Raw genomic sequence first — 20,590 nt, forward strand, 5'->3', positions numbered from 1 at the left:
TCACTAATAGGCGTCTCGCTTTGCTCAAGGGCCCTTCTAGCCCAAGAGCTCGCCTGGCCACCGACGGCCCACTGATGGTCCACAGTCTGCTCAGCGGCCAGCTGGGTCCACAGAGCAGTGCAATAGGATGCATATCCCTTGACCCTATGGCAGAGGCCTCCATGGGTAGAATTTCGTTTACCCAACACCTGCTATCCAGGGTATTACTCCATTTGCGCCGATGCAGTACTACGACTTCAAGCCAACTGTTCCTCTCGGCGTAGCCGTCAATGGTGAGATGAGCAAGTGCACTCAAGCATGAAGGATGCCGTGGATGTCCTGGGAAATTACCTACTTATCTTGCCTTTCTGTTCATTAACACGCAGCTCGCCGACGGTCAGGTAAACGTGTCATTGTCTGACGTTGATAAACTTGTGAAACACGCATGGCTGCACGACCCCTGAGATCATGAAATGACAGATGAACGAGATAAATGTAGCTGTACTGGTGGCTTGGCGACAATGCCAGAATCGCGTCAGCCGCCTATTCACTATGTTTTTGGACAAGTGTGGTCTATCCCTTCAACGTTAACGGCTAATCGTTTGTCATCGGTGTCAACACTGGCATACATGTGTAAGATTGCAAGATGCCTATCAGATCCAATCATCTCGCAATGTACCATTGCATGATTCAATGGTTTATGAATGTGGGCTGTTGTGCCCTGATAGAAAATCAGTGGTTAGTATGCCGCCTGTTTTTGTTTTTTTAGAAATATAGACAACTGTGAACGTTTATGTACCCATTAAAACTTGTGGCTAAATCCTGATACTGGATCCCGATATTGTCTTCTGGTGTGCTTGTTGGCTCGTGAAGTAGTAATCCACTGGTTGGCTCATAAGCATTCAGAAATGTTATCTTTCGTGAAGCTGCTAAAGATGGGGTGGTAATGAGATGATGTGTGAATGGATCATCAACTATGAACACGAATGAATCATCAACTATGACACAGCATCATAAACCATCGTCGTACATCATCATAAATGATCACAAATCATCTTCATGAATCATCGTATATATCATCGATGATAGATACAGAATTTAAGTTTCGTGAATTGATTATGAAAGTTAAAAATGGAGAATTCACATTGGTCTCTTTTCTTCGAGTCTAAGGAGATAACATCGAAATAGTTGGTGTGGACTGGTGTGTAACCAGCGTTGAAGCGCGCTGTGGTCTCGACCAGCAATGCTTCGGAAAGTGCGAGATTATGAAGGCATTTTTGTGTTCTGAACATATGAAATGGTGTCGAAGCAAGCTTAATGTAAAAATTTGTCATATTCTTCTTCTCAATACAAAGCATGTTAAGTCAGCAAAGCCCACTTTCCCACGTAATTACATGCGGGCATGACATGACATCACAACTTGACGTTTGATAGGTAAGATTTTCTTTTCTCAATCAATCCTCTACCTAGCCGCCATCCATTCGCAGATCCCGTCACTCAACCGTTTGCATTTTTCCAGCATTTAAGTTCTAAGTCATGACGATGTTTCAGGGAAGCCTGTACCCAAAGCCGTTGTTATGGGTCCATATATCCCGAAGAAGTGTAAGTGGATCTAGATATGGTTAAAACAAGCGCTAGCAGAAACATCGAGTAACATTTCTTGAAGTCTGTCGGATAGTTCGTAACTTTGTTAACCCTACCTGCAACATTACTCGTAATTTTCCCAAAGTCTGCGCCCAGCCCAGCCCGTTACTATGGGCAACCATAGATGCTCATGGCGTAGATTACTCCCCTATGGGCAACCGCGGTCTCACCCAGCACTTGAATTCCTCTAGCACCTACTTTCGGCTCAGCCGGGGCATTGTTACTCTCACTGCCTGAGCTTGAGTTTAAGTTTTCGCCAGGGTTTCGGCACAGCCTCAGAACAGATCGCGGGGTCAGATGCTGCCGATGTCCTCGTAAGAACGCTCGGGGGCTTGGCAGTCGACCCAGAGGCGGGGGGGGGGGGTATCAGCAAATTCGCCCGCAACCGGACCATCGAGCGGCTGAAATAGATTAATGGAATCTGTTTAAGCTCAGAAGCCCGGCGTCATTCTCAATGGCCGTTACGTTCTTATTTGTGGTTGTCGATGGTCGTAACGTGTATTTTAAGAAACGTATTAGAAACAAATCGCTTCAACGGGTCCTTGCGGCACGCTGGGTAGGGATCGGTGCTCCCCCGTGAGTCCAGCACCCTAGGAAGGCGGTTCGACATGCAACGGCTGCTTTTCTCTGGCTTTGTGGCCAGAGAATAACTGCGGTTGATCTTTTTCGTGGCGCACTAAGCCAGAAGGTGTCGAACTTGGCGTCTTGATTTGTTATATCCATATACACGCACACACGTGTATATATATATGCATACATGCATATATGTACATATTTATACACATATATACATGTGTATGTATGTATATATATATATATATGTATATATATATATATATATATATATATATGTTTATGTGTGTATGCCACACACCCAGGCAAACACGGCAAAGGTATAAAATGTCCGCTGTCTTTCTGCGAAATGCACGATCGAAACATTTGCAGGGGTAGCATTCGCGTACTGCAAGACCGAACTCGAGGCACTCTTCTGTACGGATGGAAGCTTTTTTAGTTTCGCAACATTTACAGTAATCGGCCGGATAGTTAGTACTAATGGGAATGGGGTTATCGTAGGTCGCATGTCGTGCACTGGCAGCCGCGCGAGCTGTTTGTAATGTAGGTCGATGGTGGATGCCATGTCTGCGGCGTGCAATGTTTCAAGTGCGGTGGGGTGTCTTTGGTCGTATGGTCTGGATAATATAGTCTTTAAGGATGGTAGTGTTCGCGATCAGCACATTTCTATCGAGTGCGGTGCTCCGGTGTGCGCGGGTGTGTATTTGGTGCCCCCTCTCGTAAATGCAGTCATAATGCTCCTCCCGTAGGTGCATGAGGACCTCGTTAAAACTTCGGCTGAGGCTTACTTAGCCAGGCCAATACACAATTAGTTTACTTTGCGGGTTTCGCGGTCCCCGGCTGAAAACAGTTAACTTGCGCGTTGGTCTGCCTCGATTTATCTGCATTTTGACTGAAGTTGTGTTTATAATCAGCGAAGATGTTTTTGCACTTTTGTAGTATCTGTTTGATCTTAGTCTTCTTCTGGATCTCAGTCGAGCGCAGTGTTTTAGAATAGTCTCACGCAGCGGTTGTTAATCGGCCTCCCGATAGGGCATCAAAGTATTTTTGTAAGACAAATGCGGTAGCTCACGACGGTTCCGGACGTCCGAGGGGGAGGGGGGTGGGATTCCAAAGGGCGTTCAAGAATTCGAGAGGGTTCGAGAGTTGGAGAGCTCGAGAGAGTATCTAGAATGATGTTCTATCATTTTGTTTCTCTTCTTGAGATAGTTTTCGAGTAAGGGCTTCGGTATATTGTCAGAGCGATTTGTATAGCTATTATTGAACACTATTTTTGAGTTATGCAAATATGAGCCGGAGGATCTGTGGTATAAATATAATTAAGATACCCGTCGCCAACGACGTAACGTTGACGTTTGTCTTAACACTATGACGTGGATATGACTTGACATGTGTGCGTAGCCAGCATTGCCTCGGATTGGGGACAGGATGTCAAATTTCCTCCACACTCCTGCAAATTCGGATCAAATTCCTCCCAAATCGTCCAGTTTGTTATGTAATCCTCATGGCTCATGAGGGAGGGGACCGTGCAGGAGCGTCACTTTGTGTATTTTGGGGGCTGAGCCCCTCCTCCCTCCCACTCCTGATGCTGAGTGAAGCCACCAATGTTCCCCTGAGTCCCGCAATGCATATGAGTAAGGAGGGAATACGGGGCTAAATAAATACTCAACAATTGTCTCAACTATTGCCTTGGTATTGGCTGTAGATAGGCACCTAAGCACATCACTGGGCGGACTCTGGGCCACTTGCGCACGCACGACCCTCTGTTAAGCACCGCGGGCCCCTGCCCGACACAGGGCCCCGATCATTGTCGGGGGCCCATGCCAATGCAAATCGTGGGCCCCGACTTTACTGCGGCTTGGGAAATGGACCCTCGGCGTTCAGACCGACACGGAGCCAACTGTTCTGCGTTGGTGTTCTCTGGCCGACCTAGAGGTCCGCATTGTCTCAGGGGTCCTCAGTCGGTGCAAGAGGCCCTCTGACTGATACTTCAGGTCACGACCTTACGGCTTTGATCCTAGTGACCTACAGCTTCAGGCTCTTGCCCTCTAATGAGGCTATTGATCTTGAGGGGCATTCGGCTCCTCTTCGGTCTCCTCAAATATAGCTCGTGACGGACTTTGGGCCCCTTCCCCAATACAGGACCCCCGGTTAGTCACTGTTGACCCCTGACAGACGCTGGGATCCATACCAATTTAAATCGCTGGTCCGGCTTTGGCCTTCCTTAGTTAATGGGCCCTCAGCCCCATGCTGACACGGAACCGACGCGTCAGCTCCGTGTCGGCCACCGCACCGTCACGGCGGTGCGGCGCACTGATGGTGCCTGATCCACATATAGGTCTATATCGACTCAGGGGCGCCCAATCGACGCAAACAGCCCTCTCGCTGGCATTGAAGTGCCTGGCATCGCAGGCCGAGGCCCCTGAATACGTCCTCCGGCCAGCATTTCAGGCCCTTCAGCCCCTCAAATCGGGCCTTAATCGTCAGTTCCGGGTGGCTCAAAAGGCCCCCCAGAACCGAAGTGGAGGGGGGGGGGGGGGCCGTGTCCCCTCTCTCTCCTGCCTGCGCCACTTGAACCCAACAATGGCCAGCGTTTTTGTCACATAATCGTGGTTGTGGTGGCCATAATCTACCACACGATCAGCGACGGTGGTAGTCATCAGTGATCCCTTACTCAGAGTTGTTAAGATGTCTGTGAATTCAACCTCGCTCTAAGATTTTCACAAAAGACAGCTCACATTAGCTGTCTTCTGTGAAAAGAGAGGTCATTCGTCCGCAGGGAAACAATTTTGAACCCATGAAATAGTAAAACACGTTTTTTAATTGAACATCGAGAGCAGAAATCAAAAAGACCAAAGCTCGGGAAGAAAACAGGTTTTGGACAGGTTAAATCCACCTTTTAGGCTGAACCGCTCAAGCGACTTTAAAAAGTGACCGCGCTGCCCCTGTGGCCACCTTGCCAACATCCCCGAACCAATATTTTTCCAACTGGATCATTTAAGCATTCACGGATCACTCAGTCTGGTCCGCGTGACGGTGCTCTACGCAGCACAGACATCGAAGGTACGCGACTTAGTCGTGGCGCATGCTGCTTTGCTGCGCCAATAGCCGGTTCCCCGACGCCCCGGTAAAATCACCTCAAACTTTGAAGGTTCGGTTCGCATTTCAATGATGCGCAGCGTGTTGGAATTATTTGTGTTCTAAATTTTAGTGTCTGTGTTAATTGGCGGTGCCCTGTGTGTGAGGCGCACTGGCGCAGTGGTCAGTAGAATCGTTAAGCACCGCAACGTAATTCAGCCGGTATCTTCTGGTGTATCGAAAGATGTAGCACCGACTAAGCACATTGAGAATGGACCAGGCGTACCAGCAGCGTTACATCGCCAAAGAGCCAGCTTACAACAAAGCTTTGTGGGATAATTTGTGTGGGTGAAGTAGAAATTCAAGGTCCAGCAGATTTTCTCCGAAGCACCAAAAGCTGAACTATATGCCGTCGGCTTTGTTTCCAGATGTGGCGCGACAGACACCAACGCCATATCAGCCGCGACGTGACAGACACCATAGACTGAGCAGGCGACTCATCCTCTTATAGATTGCATTTGGAGTGGAATAAGCTGCTTTCAGACCAAAAAGGAAGGCTACAAGGCTACAGGCGTCCAGATTTTTTAGGTTCTCCAAAACCAAGATGCGATTTTCACAGCATATAGACGCACCGACCATACCGACGGTGCCCTATCATGCGCGTGTAGCGATGTCAGCGTAGCTGTCCACAACAAGGGGGCGCTGCAGGCGATAGCCACGTGACAACGGTACAAAATTATGGGCTTTGACGTTTTCTGAGTTCTTATAGGATATCGAAAGTATGTTGAAAAGTGTGCTGAATGACAAAAGCGGCACGTACGCCGAATAACATCGTACTAAGACTATACGGGGTAGTTTTGTCCTGGGAGCAGTCACGGTCAAGATGTTTGTATATATTTAGTCTAAACCTCCTGAATGTACAGATTTCTGGGATCAGAACCCGCGTTAAGCAGAACGTGTTGTGTGAGCCTTGGCCACCACCATTCAATCGTGAAATTCCAGGTCAACGTCATAACGTGCTGGCGAAAGTTTAACGTGCCGCAATGCTTGGCACAGGCCGTCCTGCCCACAATCTCCCGACCTTTATCGCGTCCGCTGCCGCCGACCACAGGCTATCCCACCCAAGGCTAGCTCGCATTAACCACGTTGATGCGAGTGGGCACCAAAATCTACTGCCGCGCATTGTTCGTTGGTGTGTGCGCACAATCAGCATTATTATGTTATTCTGACGCAGACTCTAAGCGATGTCAGTAACGCGATTGCCTGCACAGCGCTTGAAGCTGTTAAGCACCCTGGTGTTCACCATGCTGGGGTCTGGACATAATGGATGTATGTCTGCTCCGGTGCCCCTGACATTTTAAGGACCTGAAGCCGTTGCAAAGCACCTGTTCGTTTGAGGGCCCTTGGTCTTACCGGTACCGTCCACCATACTGAGGCCCCTTGATCGCCCCGGTGGCCCAGTAAATGCTGGAGATCTTTTGGCGTTCTCTTTTTGTTTTCCCGTTTTGGGACCCGTTGCCGACCTTAGTTCTGTACCCGTCTGGTGCGCGGGTACTCGACTGAACTCATAGCTGACCCGATGGCGTCGTTAAGGGTCCTATGATCTGGCAAGCTCCTTGGCGATAAAGGCTCCCTGGGCGGTTTGACTGCCACTAGTCTTGTTCAAGCCTTTTTTAATCTAAGCCTTCAACCAGTTCCATGGTTTGAGTGGTCCTTCAGGCACTCCTGAAGTCTTCTGAGGAACTCCTTCGAAACCGTGTAAGCGTATTTGTTCAACGTTTTAAAGGGGTTTGTGAAATAACAGGTAAAATAAACATTATTGACCCTCAACTACATAAATCATCTTTGGGAGAGCTCAACACTGCTGCCACTGCTCCGTGGACAAGTTACCGCTGTCAGCTAGCACTGCTCCCCGGGAGGTCCACCGCTATCAGCTGGCACTGCTCCCCGGGCAGGCCACCGCTGTCGGCTAGCACTGCTCCCCGGGCAGGTCACCGCTGTCAGCTGGCACTGCTCCCCGGGCAGGCCACCGCTGTCAGCTGGCACTGCTCCCCGGGCAGGCCACCGCTGTCAGCTGGCCACTGCTCCCGGGCAGGCCACCGCTGTCAGCTGGCACTGCTCCCAGGGCAGGCTAACCAGCTATCAGCTGACACTGCTCCCGGGCAGGCCACCGCTTTCAGCTGGCACTGCTCCCCGGGCAGTCACCGCTGTCGGCTAGCACTGCTCCCCGGGCAAGTCAACCGCTGTCAGCTGGCACTGCTCCGCGGGAAAGTCACCGCTGTCAGCTGGCACTGCTCTCTCGGGCAAGTCACCGCTGTCAGCAAAACATTCAACCCACAGTTAGTAGGAGGCCGCAACGCATGCGTCATGGCTCTGGCAGGAACTAATGATTTGATCTGGGTGGAGCCGGTGGAGCCTGTGGAGCCGGACTCCTTGGAGATAAGGCTCAGGATTTCAAGCTTTCCGTCAGGAAAATTTCCTCAACATGTGTGAATGACGTCCGCTACTAAAGCTGAAAACCTCCTGGCTGGCACTAGAAGTGTATTTATCTTCCAAGTTGTATTATGACTACTTTTAACCTTATTATCTGGTGTCATTTGTTTTATTTTGTTCATATCCACGCCGAGCCTGCCCCACTTCCTTTCTTTTGTTAGTTTGCACCTCTTAGCACGGAGTGCCGTGACCGTTTCCTGTGTGTTCTGTTGTCAATATGCGGCTATTGTGTCGCTGGAATCGTGAGAGGGGCACTCCTGTCCTGCCTGTTGATGGCAGTCAGCAAACACATCCCGACCATAAACTCTTCCGGCCAGAACGCATTACATAGGCCTTTGTCCCAACCACGCCACCCCGCGCTACGCCTTGGTACCCAAAGACTCATCAGTTTTGTTCAGCAGATACAAACGGCGGAACCGTGCGTGATCTGGGAGGGGAGGACAATGTTGGCCTTGTAACCCGGCGACGCAGGGTTCGAGTCCCACAACGGGTGTTTGTTTCGCGGAACTGCATGAGAGGTCAACTGAGCTGGCCGAGTTCAGCCTGGCCCTGGGCGGCTGTTTCAGAGCGCCGCGCGCTGTGTAAGACCTTCCGCCAGGTCCTGTTCGGCCAAAGGCCCGGAGACGGGACGATCTCATTAACTGGATCGGTATATTTGATGGCTGATTTCGGGGCACATTCATGGCGTTAGCACTGCTTTGCAAGTGCTGCGAACACAAACCTTTTAAATGTGTTGAAAAAAGGCCGAGACATCCGAAATAAATGGATAAAACACAACTGTTACAGCGAGCTCGTCGTTATAACAAATTGAGATAATGCGTCACATGCTGAAAAAAATGGTGGCGGTCTTGAAATCACGAGACGAAACTTGCAGCAAAAATGTCCTGTGCCGTGGTGTTACTGGAGTGAGACGGATGCAAACGGATGCATGACCTAGAAGCATTCGAATGTGGGTACGCTTCTCTGCTGCCTTCCTCTTCCTCACCCATTTTCTGTAGCCATTGGTCGGATGTGCTCGAAAGATAGTGAAGTCATCACTTATCCTGCGTTAAAGCTCCCGCGCGTTCACTCTCGACCTGGCCGCAACTAAGGGTGACCCAGGGGAATTACATCAGTAAGACATGCATACCGTGCAGGGTAAGCAAGGTAGCCGCAGACAATGATTCAGGAAACTCATGAAGATGGCACCAGAGCCTGACCGATCGAAGCCATACGCGTTTAGAACGCAAATGGGCCGCGTCATTGTAGCTGTTTTTATGACGTTTTTCATGTGAAGGTGCCCAGTGACAGAATGTTTCCGCCGCGTTATCTCACGAACAGCCCTGCCTGAAATGCTGGCTGGCGGTGGGCTGCGGCATTTTAGCGGACGAAGCAAATGTTTTCTTATTTTCTCACTACGCCATTGATTGCGACCAAACTTAGATACTGACAAGTAAATGTTGTTGGTAGATGTCATTGTTTTTTAAGGGAATGTTCCACATTTAAAGAAATTGAAGCACGGATTAGGTATGATGCAATAAGCGAACCTAACTATTGTTAAACTTTTAAGTTGGAAAAGGCTGCTCTACATAGCACAATTCATCTGTTTAATAAAAATGCTCCTTAATACGTCATTGTTTGATTGTCATCATACCTTGCGCAACATTAGTTGAGAGCCAACTGACGGCCGTTATACCTGGAAATCGCGATCACGAACGCCAGATATGAGCGACTCGACAAAGATATGTGTATTGACCTTGATCGCCGCATCGCCAATTGAACGGCGGGATCTGAATGACGTTATTATGCTTTCATGGCTGCCTGGGTGACCTTAAAATAGCGCCCTGAAATGATCTGGACATCTTCGCTGGCGTGTAGCTAAAAACTACAGAGCTTAGTTTTTAAGAACGGTAGTGCTGTGAACCGCACCGAATGATCCTCAAGATGCTGTTTCAGTTTAAAATCCCATGCAAATGTGGAGCACTCCCTTTTACTTTGTTGGTATAGCGCATGACTGTATAGTTTTCCTGGTCCGTCCAGGCTAGTATTTCCCATCCTTTTTAGGTTCATTTCCGCCTGAGGATAAGCTGAAGTCATGATTTCACCGTAACTCCAACCAAGGAGAACTCAAAGTCCGGCATATACTTCCCTATCATCGTGACCAGGATCATATAAGCGGCTCATAGGCCTAGAGAAGTGTTTTACGGTGCACATGTATTTGAGAAACACATGAAATCCAGAATTTGTCTCTCAGTATGTTGCTGGTGCTCGAATACCATTCCAGTTATGACGCGTCCCCTGTTTTCGACTATTACAGCATATACGCTCGGCTCAGTGCTTGTGGCAGCATCACCTTCCATTCTGTAAGCAATGCTGAGATGACCTAGTCTCACTATTTTACGAACAAGCAAACATACAAGATAGGATACAAACTCAGAAAGACGTCAGGAATTAGCCACGAGTTTTAATGGGTATATGAACGAGCATATAGATCTAGTTTCTGGGTAAAATCATTAGCAGGCAAACTTCTTTTTATCAAGGCACAGTGACCCGCATTCGTGAAACATCGGATCATGCAATGGCAAATTCAAGATGATTGGATGTGATATGCATCTCGTCATCTTACATATGCATGCCAGTGTTGACACAGATGACGAGCGATAGCCGTCCACGTTGAAACGATGGACCATGTTGCTTAAAAGCATTGTGGATATGCCTCTGACGTGGGTCTGGAATTGTCGCCAAGCCACCAGCGCAGTGGGTCCAATGATAGGCAGATGACTCCAGTTCGTTTTGTCGGCCCCTGACCGAAATGGGGTGGAGGTCCGGGGCCATGTTCGCTCCTGTGCCCGTGTCTGACACAGGGCCCTTTCACTGCCTCATTATGAACCCTTTCCTCGTCATCTCCCGATCTCCTTGCATTGCCAGGCTCGGTCAACTTAAGAGGCTCCCTGACATTCGGGTTCATGTCCCTGTCCCTTCTCAGGAAACGGAACCATGGCGACTCGGGGCCCTTGCCGACATAGGGTCCCATGTTAGGCGTTCTGTGGTCCCTTGTGGCGCCGGCGATTTATTTCATGCAGTCAGTTAACGCTGGATTTTGTCAGCTTATTTACTATTAACTCGTGGCAGAACTGACCTCGCGTAGCGGCTGGCCCATATTTCAGTTGTAGGAGGTTAAATATAAATATATATATATATATATATATATATATAATATATATATATAATCCGCGAACGGGCTATATCCGGCGATTTTTAAGGGGCCTTTTACCATCATGGGCCATTGTCAATCCTGTGCCCCTCCCCCGCCCTTGCCAAGGGTCTGGCTGCGCTCCTTGGCTCAAGCGTCCACTTTTATGCTACTTGACTGAATGATGCTGTTCATTCTGATATATTCGTACCCGCGCTAACACAGCCCCATCGTATTAATAAGCTGACGATGAGCTCAAATCAGCTGCCAGCATACTTTTCCAATATGTCGTTCGCACCAAATTGGCCTGTTCTGAGACGCGAACCCAAGATCCGTGGATTACAATGCTCCGCTTGCACCACCTCCGTAGTGACGGACAATTACGTATGTTTTTTAGGCCAATCGGTATTTCATTGCAAATGGACTTTGAGGTGCCATTTGTCGTTTCAAGGTATGTCCCTTGCTGAGTTATATACCCTTTACCATCATTTGTAGTGAGATCAATTTTTTAACAGATCCTATCTTGGATTTCATTTTTTCTTCTGCCATAGATCTCCTCGCATGTGTGTCTGCCTAGTTTTGGGCAAGCACGGGTATCCAGCGGTGTCGGCGGCGAACATTCTCCATCACTACCCACAATGCATCACTTTCACGCATGCTGGAGGTAGCCATTTTGGGAGCGATCGGAGCCTTTCCTGACGGGGGCACTGGAGCAACGGCGAGCTGGTTAGTGGATTTATACTGGAATATCGTGTTTGGCTTCGCCTACGTCAAGTTGGCATACGTGCTGAGATGGATCATCGATCAGGTTCCTGACGTGTGCGCCGGAGACCATTACCTGACACGTTTTCGTTGCCAGTAGGAGTACCGCCTAAGGACGTCCTGCGTTCGATGTTCTAATAACTTTGAGGTGTGGGCAGTTTGCTGGGCACACTTAATAAAGCAGTTGCCTTAGAGGTAGGCTTATCAGCTTTAGTCATGGATGGCATTGTGTAGTAGTTCTTTGATCATAACTGGCCGTCACATCTTTCTGGGTGTTGGTACAGTGACTGGTGATCGCTCATTGGTAGAAAATTGGAATTGTGTGTTGGTTTGTGTACAGGAAACTAGCCACTGGATGATATTCATAGTAAAGCTAGATATTAAATGCAGTCAGATGTCAGACATTTACCAAGTCATCAATAATTGTGAGTCCTGAAGTGTGGCAATCTTGACAATATGGGTGCTGAGTTGCATGCAGTCATGGCTAGTTTGCAAAATGCAGTTGTGTTCACTAGATCAATACCTGGCAGCATGCCACCCTATTTGGAGCACTCCAAATATTTGGTTTGAGTTTCTGTATCTCAAAACTGCACCACACAGGTCTTAGTTCCTGATGTTATCATAATAACAGGATTAGGCAAGTTTTTTACATATTGCTGCTAAGTGATGGAGGTTAGTGTCCACAAAACAGGTTATGCTTAGCAAGGTCTTGCCCAATATCAGTTGGTCAAGCCATTTAGTACTCTGCAAAGCATGCCATATGACTAGATATTTTATTTGTATTAGCATTGTTTTTTCATTTTAATAATATATTGTTTGCCAAGGTCAATGTCTGATTCTAATGGCAGCAATATGGCCTCAGTGATAGCCCTAGCAGATGTTATTGAATGGTGTCATAGTTTGTAGTCTGAAAATCATGTGTTTGTTTTATCATGGTAAGTAGATACTGAGTTAGTTTTATGCAAGGTGACTGCCACAAACCTGGTGTACTTTTATAAGCATCTCTGACTGGATATATGCATACCTGTGGTCTATGTGTTGCATATGGTCAAGCTCATTGTAATATAAACTGGCTTCTAATCCAGGTAGGGTGAGCATCCTTGAGTGAGAAAGTTGTGCTTAGCAATTGAAGAGGTGTGAATGCAGGTGGGCACCACAAACATCAGAATTAATTAATATTACTTTTAATGCCAGCTTACATTGACTGGGAAGTGGTTATATTCATGTGTCATACAATATCCCCTGCAGTGGAGCTGGGTTTTCAAGGTGCAGAATAGCTCACTGGTTGTGTACATTTAATGCAAGAGGTTTGAACAATTGGTGTGGTGGCACTTGGCTGCTACTGCTCAATGAAGTCCTGCAACATTGTGTGGTGAACAGTCTTGAGCAGAGTCACAGTTCTGTCCAGTGTTGGGAATTCCAAAAATTTTCCTGGCAGCCGAGTACAAATTTTCTATAGTGAAGTATAAAATTATCCAAGTGCTGCGGGTCATTACATCTTTATTTAGGTGATATTTGGGAGACAATAGTACAATGAGTAGCACTCAACAAAAGCGCCATTACTCACATATAGCAATTCACGTAAAAGCACTTTAAATGAAAGGAAACATCGGTATTAAACATGGCACACTGAAACAACACATTCTTATAGTCTGTACTATGAAACACATGTGCATATACATTGGTAGCAAGTTATGAAAGGCTCTGTGTATACACCCTCCAAAATGGAGGGTAATTACACATCAGGCTTATACACCCTCCAAAATGGAGGGTGTTACACACTGGGCTTCTACACCCTCCAAAACGGTGGGTGGGTACGATACACGCAGCCGGACAAAAATGGTACACAAAAAATGCAAATGAACATGCCACAGATGGCCACCTACTCATGCTCCATCATGATCATGCTACTCATGCGCCACCACGGTCACGCTGCTCACGCTCCACCAGCTAGCTGGTTTTAAAGACCAGGAAGCCCTGCATGTCCCACCCGAACAATAGAGACAGGCAGCACTCTAAACTGATTTACCGAGCCAACGCAAGTACAATGCCTGACAGATCTGTGTGGGCCGGCCAAAAGGGATCGGAGTCGGTCACTCCGCTGACCCCAGCGGGTAATGCAAGGTATTTATGGATTTGATTTGCCTAAGCTGATATCATTGGGAAATAGGATAATTTATGTTGTAATCAATTGATGTTTTTGTCCTAATAAACCCTTTCCCTTAATTTGCTGGGCAAAATTTATGGCTTCATGTTACTCTGATGTCCTGATGTTTTTGCCAGAGTGAGATGGCAGTCTCCAAACAGTTTTTTGGCTCTTTATAGCAATGCTTTGGCTTAAAAGGGTATCTTTGTAAAGCTTGAATTATCAGCTTTAATTTCACACCCTTAAGTGACAAACCAACTTGGTTTAAATTGACACCTGCCATAACATTTTTGTACTCCGGTTGCCAGGAAGTGGCCAAAAATCCAACCACATGGGGGTCCTGGATGAGTACAAATAAGTCCTTCATATCTCTGTACAGCTTCCCTCCAAATGTTTACAAATCTGTTCAAGGCATCAGCACGAGCAGCATATTTACGCTCTTGACAAATCAGTCATGAGGAGGTGAATCATTAAAACCAATTTGAGTTTTGCTATGTTCAACCTCCAACCAGAGCTGAGGGGCAGGCACAAGCTGCTGAATAGTTGAGACGTTTCCGACGCTGAATTACGAGTGGTTCTCTTATTTGCATTGCCATGACACAGTGGTGGCATGTGGGTAGGCGGCGGTCTGCGGTAGGTGATTGGGCATGCGGTGTTCTATGAATCTTTGTTGCATCCTTGGCAGTTAATGCAGTTTGTCGTCAATGGCAGGTTAAGTCATGTTCAAGTTGAGTTGGTCTGCATAGGGCACAGGAAGTGAGAGCTTTGCTAATCTACAGACCGGCGTGATTCTGGTACTCGTTTCTCATCTCCCAGTTTTGTTCAAAGGCATTCCATTCAACATTCACATGCTTTATTTTTCACATTTCCATGCATGTCTATCATACCTAGGTGGCAACACAGGCTGCTTGCTATTGGGCATCTTGTCTGGTGGGAGCAAGATTTGTGCTCTTAAAGTTATCAATACATGGCTCCTGATGGAAGCAGCAAGTCTCAGAGTCACAGAAATTTGTCGCTAAATTTGGACATCTTTGCATGAAGATGATCAGTTTGATGGAGAAAGGTGTGTGCACTAGTGATATTAGAGAAAATGGATCACACAGGAAAGATATTTCACCTTTCATATTTAGCTACAATGTTGAACAAGATTGATGGAATGGTGGAATAGGTATTTCAAAATGTATTCAGAATGTAATACATACTATTTCAAGCAGATGTTGCATTGTCATGTAAGAACAGCTTCAGAAATGTGTTAATAAATTTTTAAGCACTGCTAAAAACTTCCTGATTTTCCTGATTGATTATTGAAGCAATGGTACATAACTATTTTAGCTTTTTTAACAGCTTCCATTCTGTAGCACCATTATTGAATTACCAATGACAACTCAAGCCCCAATAGATAATGCAATTCCTTGGGTGATAACAGCATACTACATAAATATGCCACAAAGAAGTGATGTGTTTTTGTGATAATGAAAGTGGATATGGTAAGAATTATGTTGTGTCCAATATCATTCATGTATGATATATTTATTATTAATTTATTTTACTTGTTCTTGCTTTTTTTTATATTGCTTGATTGGTTTTTCTTTGCAGCTTATCAGAATATGCATAATAAGGTTTGCTATCTGTGTCTGTGGATGTAGAGAATCTTGATGCTGTGTGTTTTGATCATTGCTGAGGCTGTTTTCTGTCACTGTAATGTTGTAATAACATATGCATTTAGCTACACTGCATCACTCGCCTGGTTTCCCAGCCAGTAAGGCTCCTTGTCTGACTTGTCATTCATGGGAGGGACCCAAAAAGAAAGTATGTGCCAGCCATGTGAGTGCACATATGTAGAACTACAGTGTTGGAGGGCTGGAGTTATGGTGAGTGTGTGAGTAGCTATTCTCCAGGGTGAGGGCAAGCTAATCTAAGGTCCTCCAAAGCAAATCATGGGATCTGCTATCCAAACCCTCACCTGAAATTATATGGTTTTTGCTCACTGTTTTTTTAATCCCCAGTTCTTAAGTATATATCACAGATGGAAACCTCCACTTGGTCTGCTGGCTTTTGGTCTGTCTAATTAAGGCCTTCTCTTGGGCTGGGGGGGGGGGGCATCCTTTGTTTTCATAGGCCTACTGTGGATGATGTGGGCTGACTTTCAACCAACAGGTCTGAGGTTAGTTATCTGAGGGCCTCCCACAGGGTATGTGTTGCCCCTTTGTACCTGAAGTGCCCTTCTCATTTGATGGAATGCATTGCCTCAGTCACCTGTCCTCTGGTGGACATGTTCTTTGCATTTGGGTAAATTTGTATGTGATACCTCACTGTGACATTGTTTTCGCCTGTGATAAAGACTGTCATTGATTGAAAATTGTATCAATGTCTGCTAAAAAAGTGGGTGTCATTTGGGTGTCTTACTTTTCTTGGCTTATGTGGGATGGCACCTGCTTACCATCCCCAGCTAGGGCATATTTCATGGTTTGCATTTTTTATTTGACTGCTTTGTACAGACATTGGCTTACCCTAATTGTAAATGTGCCAGTCCGCAGTTCCAGTCATCAGTGTGTTCTTGGGTGGGCTAGACTAGAAAATGTTTTGCCCATTTGGTTATGCAACACTAATTTATGTGAATGTAAGTTGTCCATTAGTTTTGTGAAACTGAGTCATTGTTTCTGGCCTCTAGTCAATCACAGTTATTAGACCTTTTGATTTAAAGCTGGTCGAAAGTCAAGCTGTCACTGGTAAATTTGATCTGAACATGAAACCTGCAAGCTATCCACACAAGAGAATGCTATCCCAAGACATGTTGAAAATGCATTTGTGGAGTTTCTGAAAGATGATGAATACCATGTTCTATGTTGTAATATCAGCTTTAGTGATTAACACTTAATGTATTATTTCACTCAGCCCACACCATAACATGGGCATCTTGTTAGTGCATCTTCTGCTGAAGCTGATGCAGGGTTTGAAATAAAGAAAGAAACTTCCAAGCTAGACTTGTGTTTAGGCCATAAGGTTGCATTGTTATTTCATTCATTGGCACTCATTCACTGAGTATTTTGGGTCTTCTTGTTTCTTTGCATTTGTTGTGGTTATTTGGTATAAGACTTGCTGACAGACTAAAGAAACAAGATTAAGGACCAATCTATGCATGTTGCATATTCGAGTTTCGTTGGCTGGCAGGAGAGATGGTTGTTTTAAGGGCATGTGATCTTTATAAAAAGTACACTACTAATGGCCTTATTCCTTGTAGAATAAAACTATGATTGCTGTGTTATTTATCCACACCATGTCCCTGGCGATTGCACTAAACAACCAACAGTATTGTATACTAATTGAGTTGAATTGGTGCAGCAAAGGATGAATGATTTAAGCGGATGTTTTGTTTTGTTGCTGCTGTGGTATGCCATGTATGTCAGGAGCGGACAGCACGCCCAGGTCATTACGTCAGCGTCGCCCTCGGTGGGTGGGCTACCTCCGGTTCGGTCGGCGACGCTCGCCGTCGTCTGGCGTCCTGACGGCTGGGCGCCGCCGGGAGGGCTGCGGACCGGGCCGGGCGCGGCGCGCCGTCTCGGACCGGCTGGCCACGTGCGGCGGCCGTCGGCCCGCGTGCCAGGTCGGTTTTTGCCGGCCGGCGGCCCGCCTGAGTCATGACACCCGGCCGCCGCCGCCCCTGACGCCGCCCTCCTCCGTTGCAGGCTCCTCACTATACGTGAATGGTGTGGAGAAAGCCGTCAGCGAGTACGCAGTGACGCTTCCCATGAACGGAAACGGGCTGTTGAGCCAGGGCAGCCCCCAGGCAGTGTGAGTACGCGCCGGCAGGCGGCCGCGCGCCCGCCGCGCGCTGCTACCAGTGGCGTTAGCTCCATGTGGGCGAGGATTATCGCAGCTGTGCGCAGGTGCGCGCAAGACTGTGGGACTTTTTGGCCAATGTTTTGGTTTTTTGGGCCGCCGTTATCTTACCGCAAAGCGAAAGGCTTTAGATACGTGTCTTTGGCATGGCAGTGCGTCAGTAGGCTTCGGGCCTTCCATTTTTGAAGTGGCTTCTATTGCAGCATGGACCTTGTCCACACCAGCTCCTACTGAAGTTGGATGCTGAGTTATCAGTAGGGACGTGTGGTTTCTAGCGACAAACATTTCGATCATTTGTTGACGCTCACCACGCCTGTGGTACTGGCGTGTCTCACCGCAGAAAACCGAGGCCAGTGAAGGCTCGCTTTGCAGAGGTTAGGAGCAGATCTTTTGATAGGGAGCCGGACACTTTTAGCTTGTCAATGCCAGCCACATTGTCGGCTCTTGTTCACACCCTTCCTTCCGTCAGGCAACTCCCCGCAAACGTCGTGTCAGCTGCATTTGATGTGTGAATCAACATTTGCTGTTTGTGTCGAAATTTGTATTCATGTTCTGTGACATTGGACGCTGCGGCGTTTTGGGCATGCATTGGATAGGAACTACAAAGGGCGGTGAAAATGAGGTGTATTTTCTCGCAATTTCCGATGCATGTAAAAGTGCCTGTTGTTGCAAGACACATGATCAGTTTTGAAGCTAGGTTAGGCGATATTGATAGTTCGGCATACAGCATCTCGGGGGTACTGCGTTCTTTTTCGGGCTATATCCTATTTACTATGGTGGGCATAAAGCCCGAACGGATTTTTGGGGCCTTATATAACATGTTCTGCGTTTGTGTTTGTGGTGCGGCCGGTACATCGTGAGCTACACCACTGATAGTGTTGCTTTTCCTGGGAATGCATTTTTGCACGACTAATCTTGGAAATGTGGTCAGTTTTATGTTGCATGTCGGAGTTATGGTCTGATTCCGAGTGCAATCTCAAGCGTCGTACCCAGATCCGGGTCTGTGACCCAGAAAAATTGTTGTTTTGAGTTGCGCCACTCCAAGTCCGATTACAGGCCAAAAGCGCCTGTTGTAATAGCCAAAAGGCATGAACCTGGCTGTCTGTGGTCTGGGCCCCCCAGACAAGGACCGGGTTCGGCGTGGGTCGTGACTACCATAAGCCTGAACCCAAGCCTGGCACCGGCTCAGGGCCCTGGCATTACAGATGTGCTGAAATACAGCTGGCGACATGGCATTGCATCCATACCAGTCGCGATGGTTGAGCTCAGTCCCAGAGGCATGACGTTTGATTCTAGAGCTGGTATCATCTTGCAAGGCATTCATTCAGTGTTACTGGTAGCACTTCATCGTACCGGCAGCCACGATGCTCTGAGCTCAGTGCCAGACGCGTGACGTTTGGTTGGTACCAGAGCTGGTATCATCTTCCGACGCCTACCCATCATTCCTTTTCGTACCCATTCCGTGGCACAGGTAAAAACCCTGACAGTATGCGATCAGATGTATGGCTCTAGTACTTACAGTATATGATTGTACCGACTGCCGGTAGCATTCGAAGTCTCGCAGATGTCTTTCGTAAAGGCATTTTTGCAACAATGTAGAAAATCGGTTTAGTTGATCCCGTACATTTACCAGTTTTAGAACGGCACTGAACAGTTAATTTGCTGTACGGATTGGCAAGTTGAGAAGCAAATCGGTCGCGTTGGCCGAGTTTGACGTTGGTTCCAGTCCTTTTAATGATTTGGGTACTTAGGAGTTGTATCTTATTTTGTGATGTAGCAGTTTTGGTTTTCTCTTAATATGATAATTACGGGACGGTCGTGATGGTTGGCTGCATTCATCAGCTTTTGACAATCTGAGGAGTGATCTTTACGTGTTGCCGTTGTGCATGACGATTGAAGCGACAGTTGCAATTGCGTGTCTGTATAGGCGCCGAGCTCGAATATGCATGCGGACTGATAGATCAATGACCGAAATGGAACGTCGCTCACTGTCGGAGAGCTAACGAATTCCTCGCACGATCATGTTTGATTGCCGAGGGTCGGAAATCGCAATTGGATCTGACTATTAGGTCGGTGGTTCGAGTCAGTCTTGAGCCAGGCGTATCCCATGGGGGCCGTAAGGCACGAGTGTTGTGTTGTGTTGCCCTGTATCGTGTTGTTTTGTGTTGTATTGTGTTGTGTTTACACCGGGACGGGTGAGGTATGAGTGGTTCGTAGTCGTGTGCGCTGGCTGGTTTCTGCGTTTTATTTGTTATGCCCGACCGGTTATGTTTTTATGTGTGTGTGTGAAGTGCAAATGGCTGATCATTCATTGTGGCATGGCAATATGGTGTCTGTAAGCCGCTCGCTGATGACATTTTGGATGCTGATATATGCCGAGGCTTTGTCCCTAAACATTGAGGCGTGTGGTGCGATGTGCGACGAAAATCACGTTGTGAGCGCTATCATCTAACTTCTGGATCGCTGTCGATGCCAAGTAAGTGCCACGAAACGTGGTTCCCATCAGCTGCTCCTGCGCTTGAAATAGTTGACCACGCCTAATATCTCTTTTGCCCTTTATCTGTGTGACCATTTGTTGGCGGCTGCCGCCGACTGACCTTTGTCCCAAGACTGGATGTTATAAGTCTTCGGCGATACAAGCCCCGGCTGCGGAAAAAATCTGCGTCAGCTGCGGCGGCGGCCTGGCGGGGCCGAGCGGCGGAAGTCGACGGGGCCGGCCGGCGCTAATTGTTCGGTTCGCGGCCGGGCTGAGTCAGATGCGGACACCGGCCGGCCGACAGCACGGCCGGGGCCAGCGCCGCCGGCCCGTTGGCGCGCCTCTACTGGCTGCGCGCGAGGTCGTGTTGCGAAGAGACCTCCGTGCGGGAGGGGGGGGGGGGGGGGTGAAAGAAGGGATCGATTGC

The 20,590-nt window shown here is 47.6% G+C and overlaps 1 protein-coding gene across 1 annotated transcript in view; it reads left to right on the forward strand.

Annotated features, from left to right (window-relative positions):
• The window catches only part of LOC119105558 (uncharacterized), a 104,680-nt gene that overhangs the window by 23,309 nt on the left and 60,781 nt on the right, over nt 1-20,590 (forward strand). Inside the window, exon 3 of the mRNA XM_037229018.1 lies at nt 17,534-17,639. Coding sequence (XP_037084913.1) covers nt 17,534-17,639 — 106 coding nt within the window. The remainder of the gene's footprint in view (nt 1-17,533; nt 17,640-20,590) is intronic.

The sequence above is a fragment of the Pollicipes pollicipes genome, unplaced genomic scaffold, assembly GCF_011947565.3.
Source record: "Pollicipes pollicipes isolate AB1234 unplaced genomic scaffold, Ppol_2.1 Scaffold_6138;HRSCAF=7277_pilon_pilon_pilon, whole genome shotgun sequence".
In the NCBI taxonomy this organism is placed as follows: domain Eukaryota; kingdom Metazoa; phylum Arthropoda; class Thecostraca; order Pollicipedomorpha; family Pollicipedidae; genus Pollicipes; species Pollicipes pollicipes.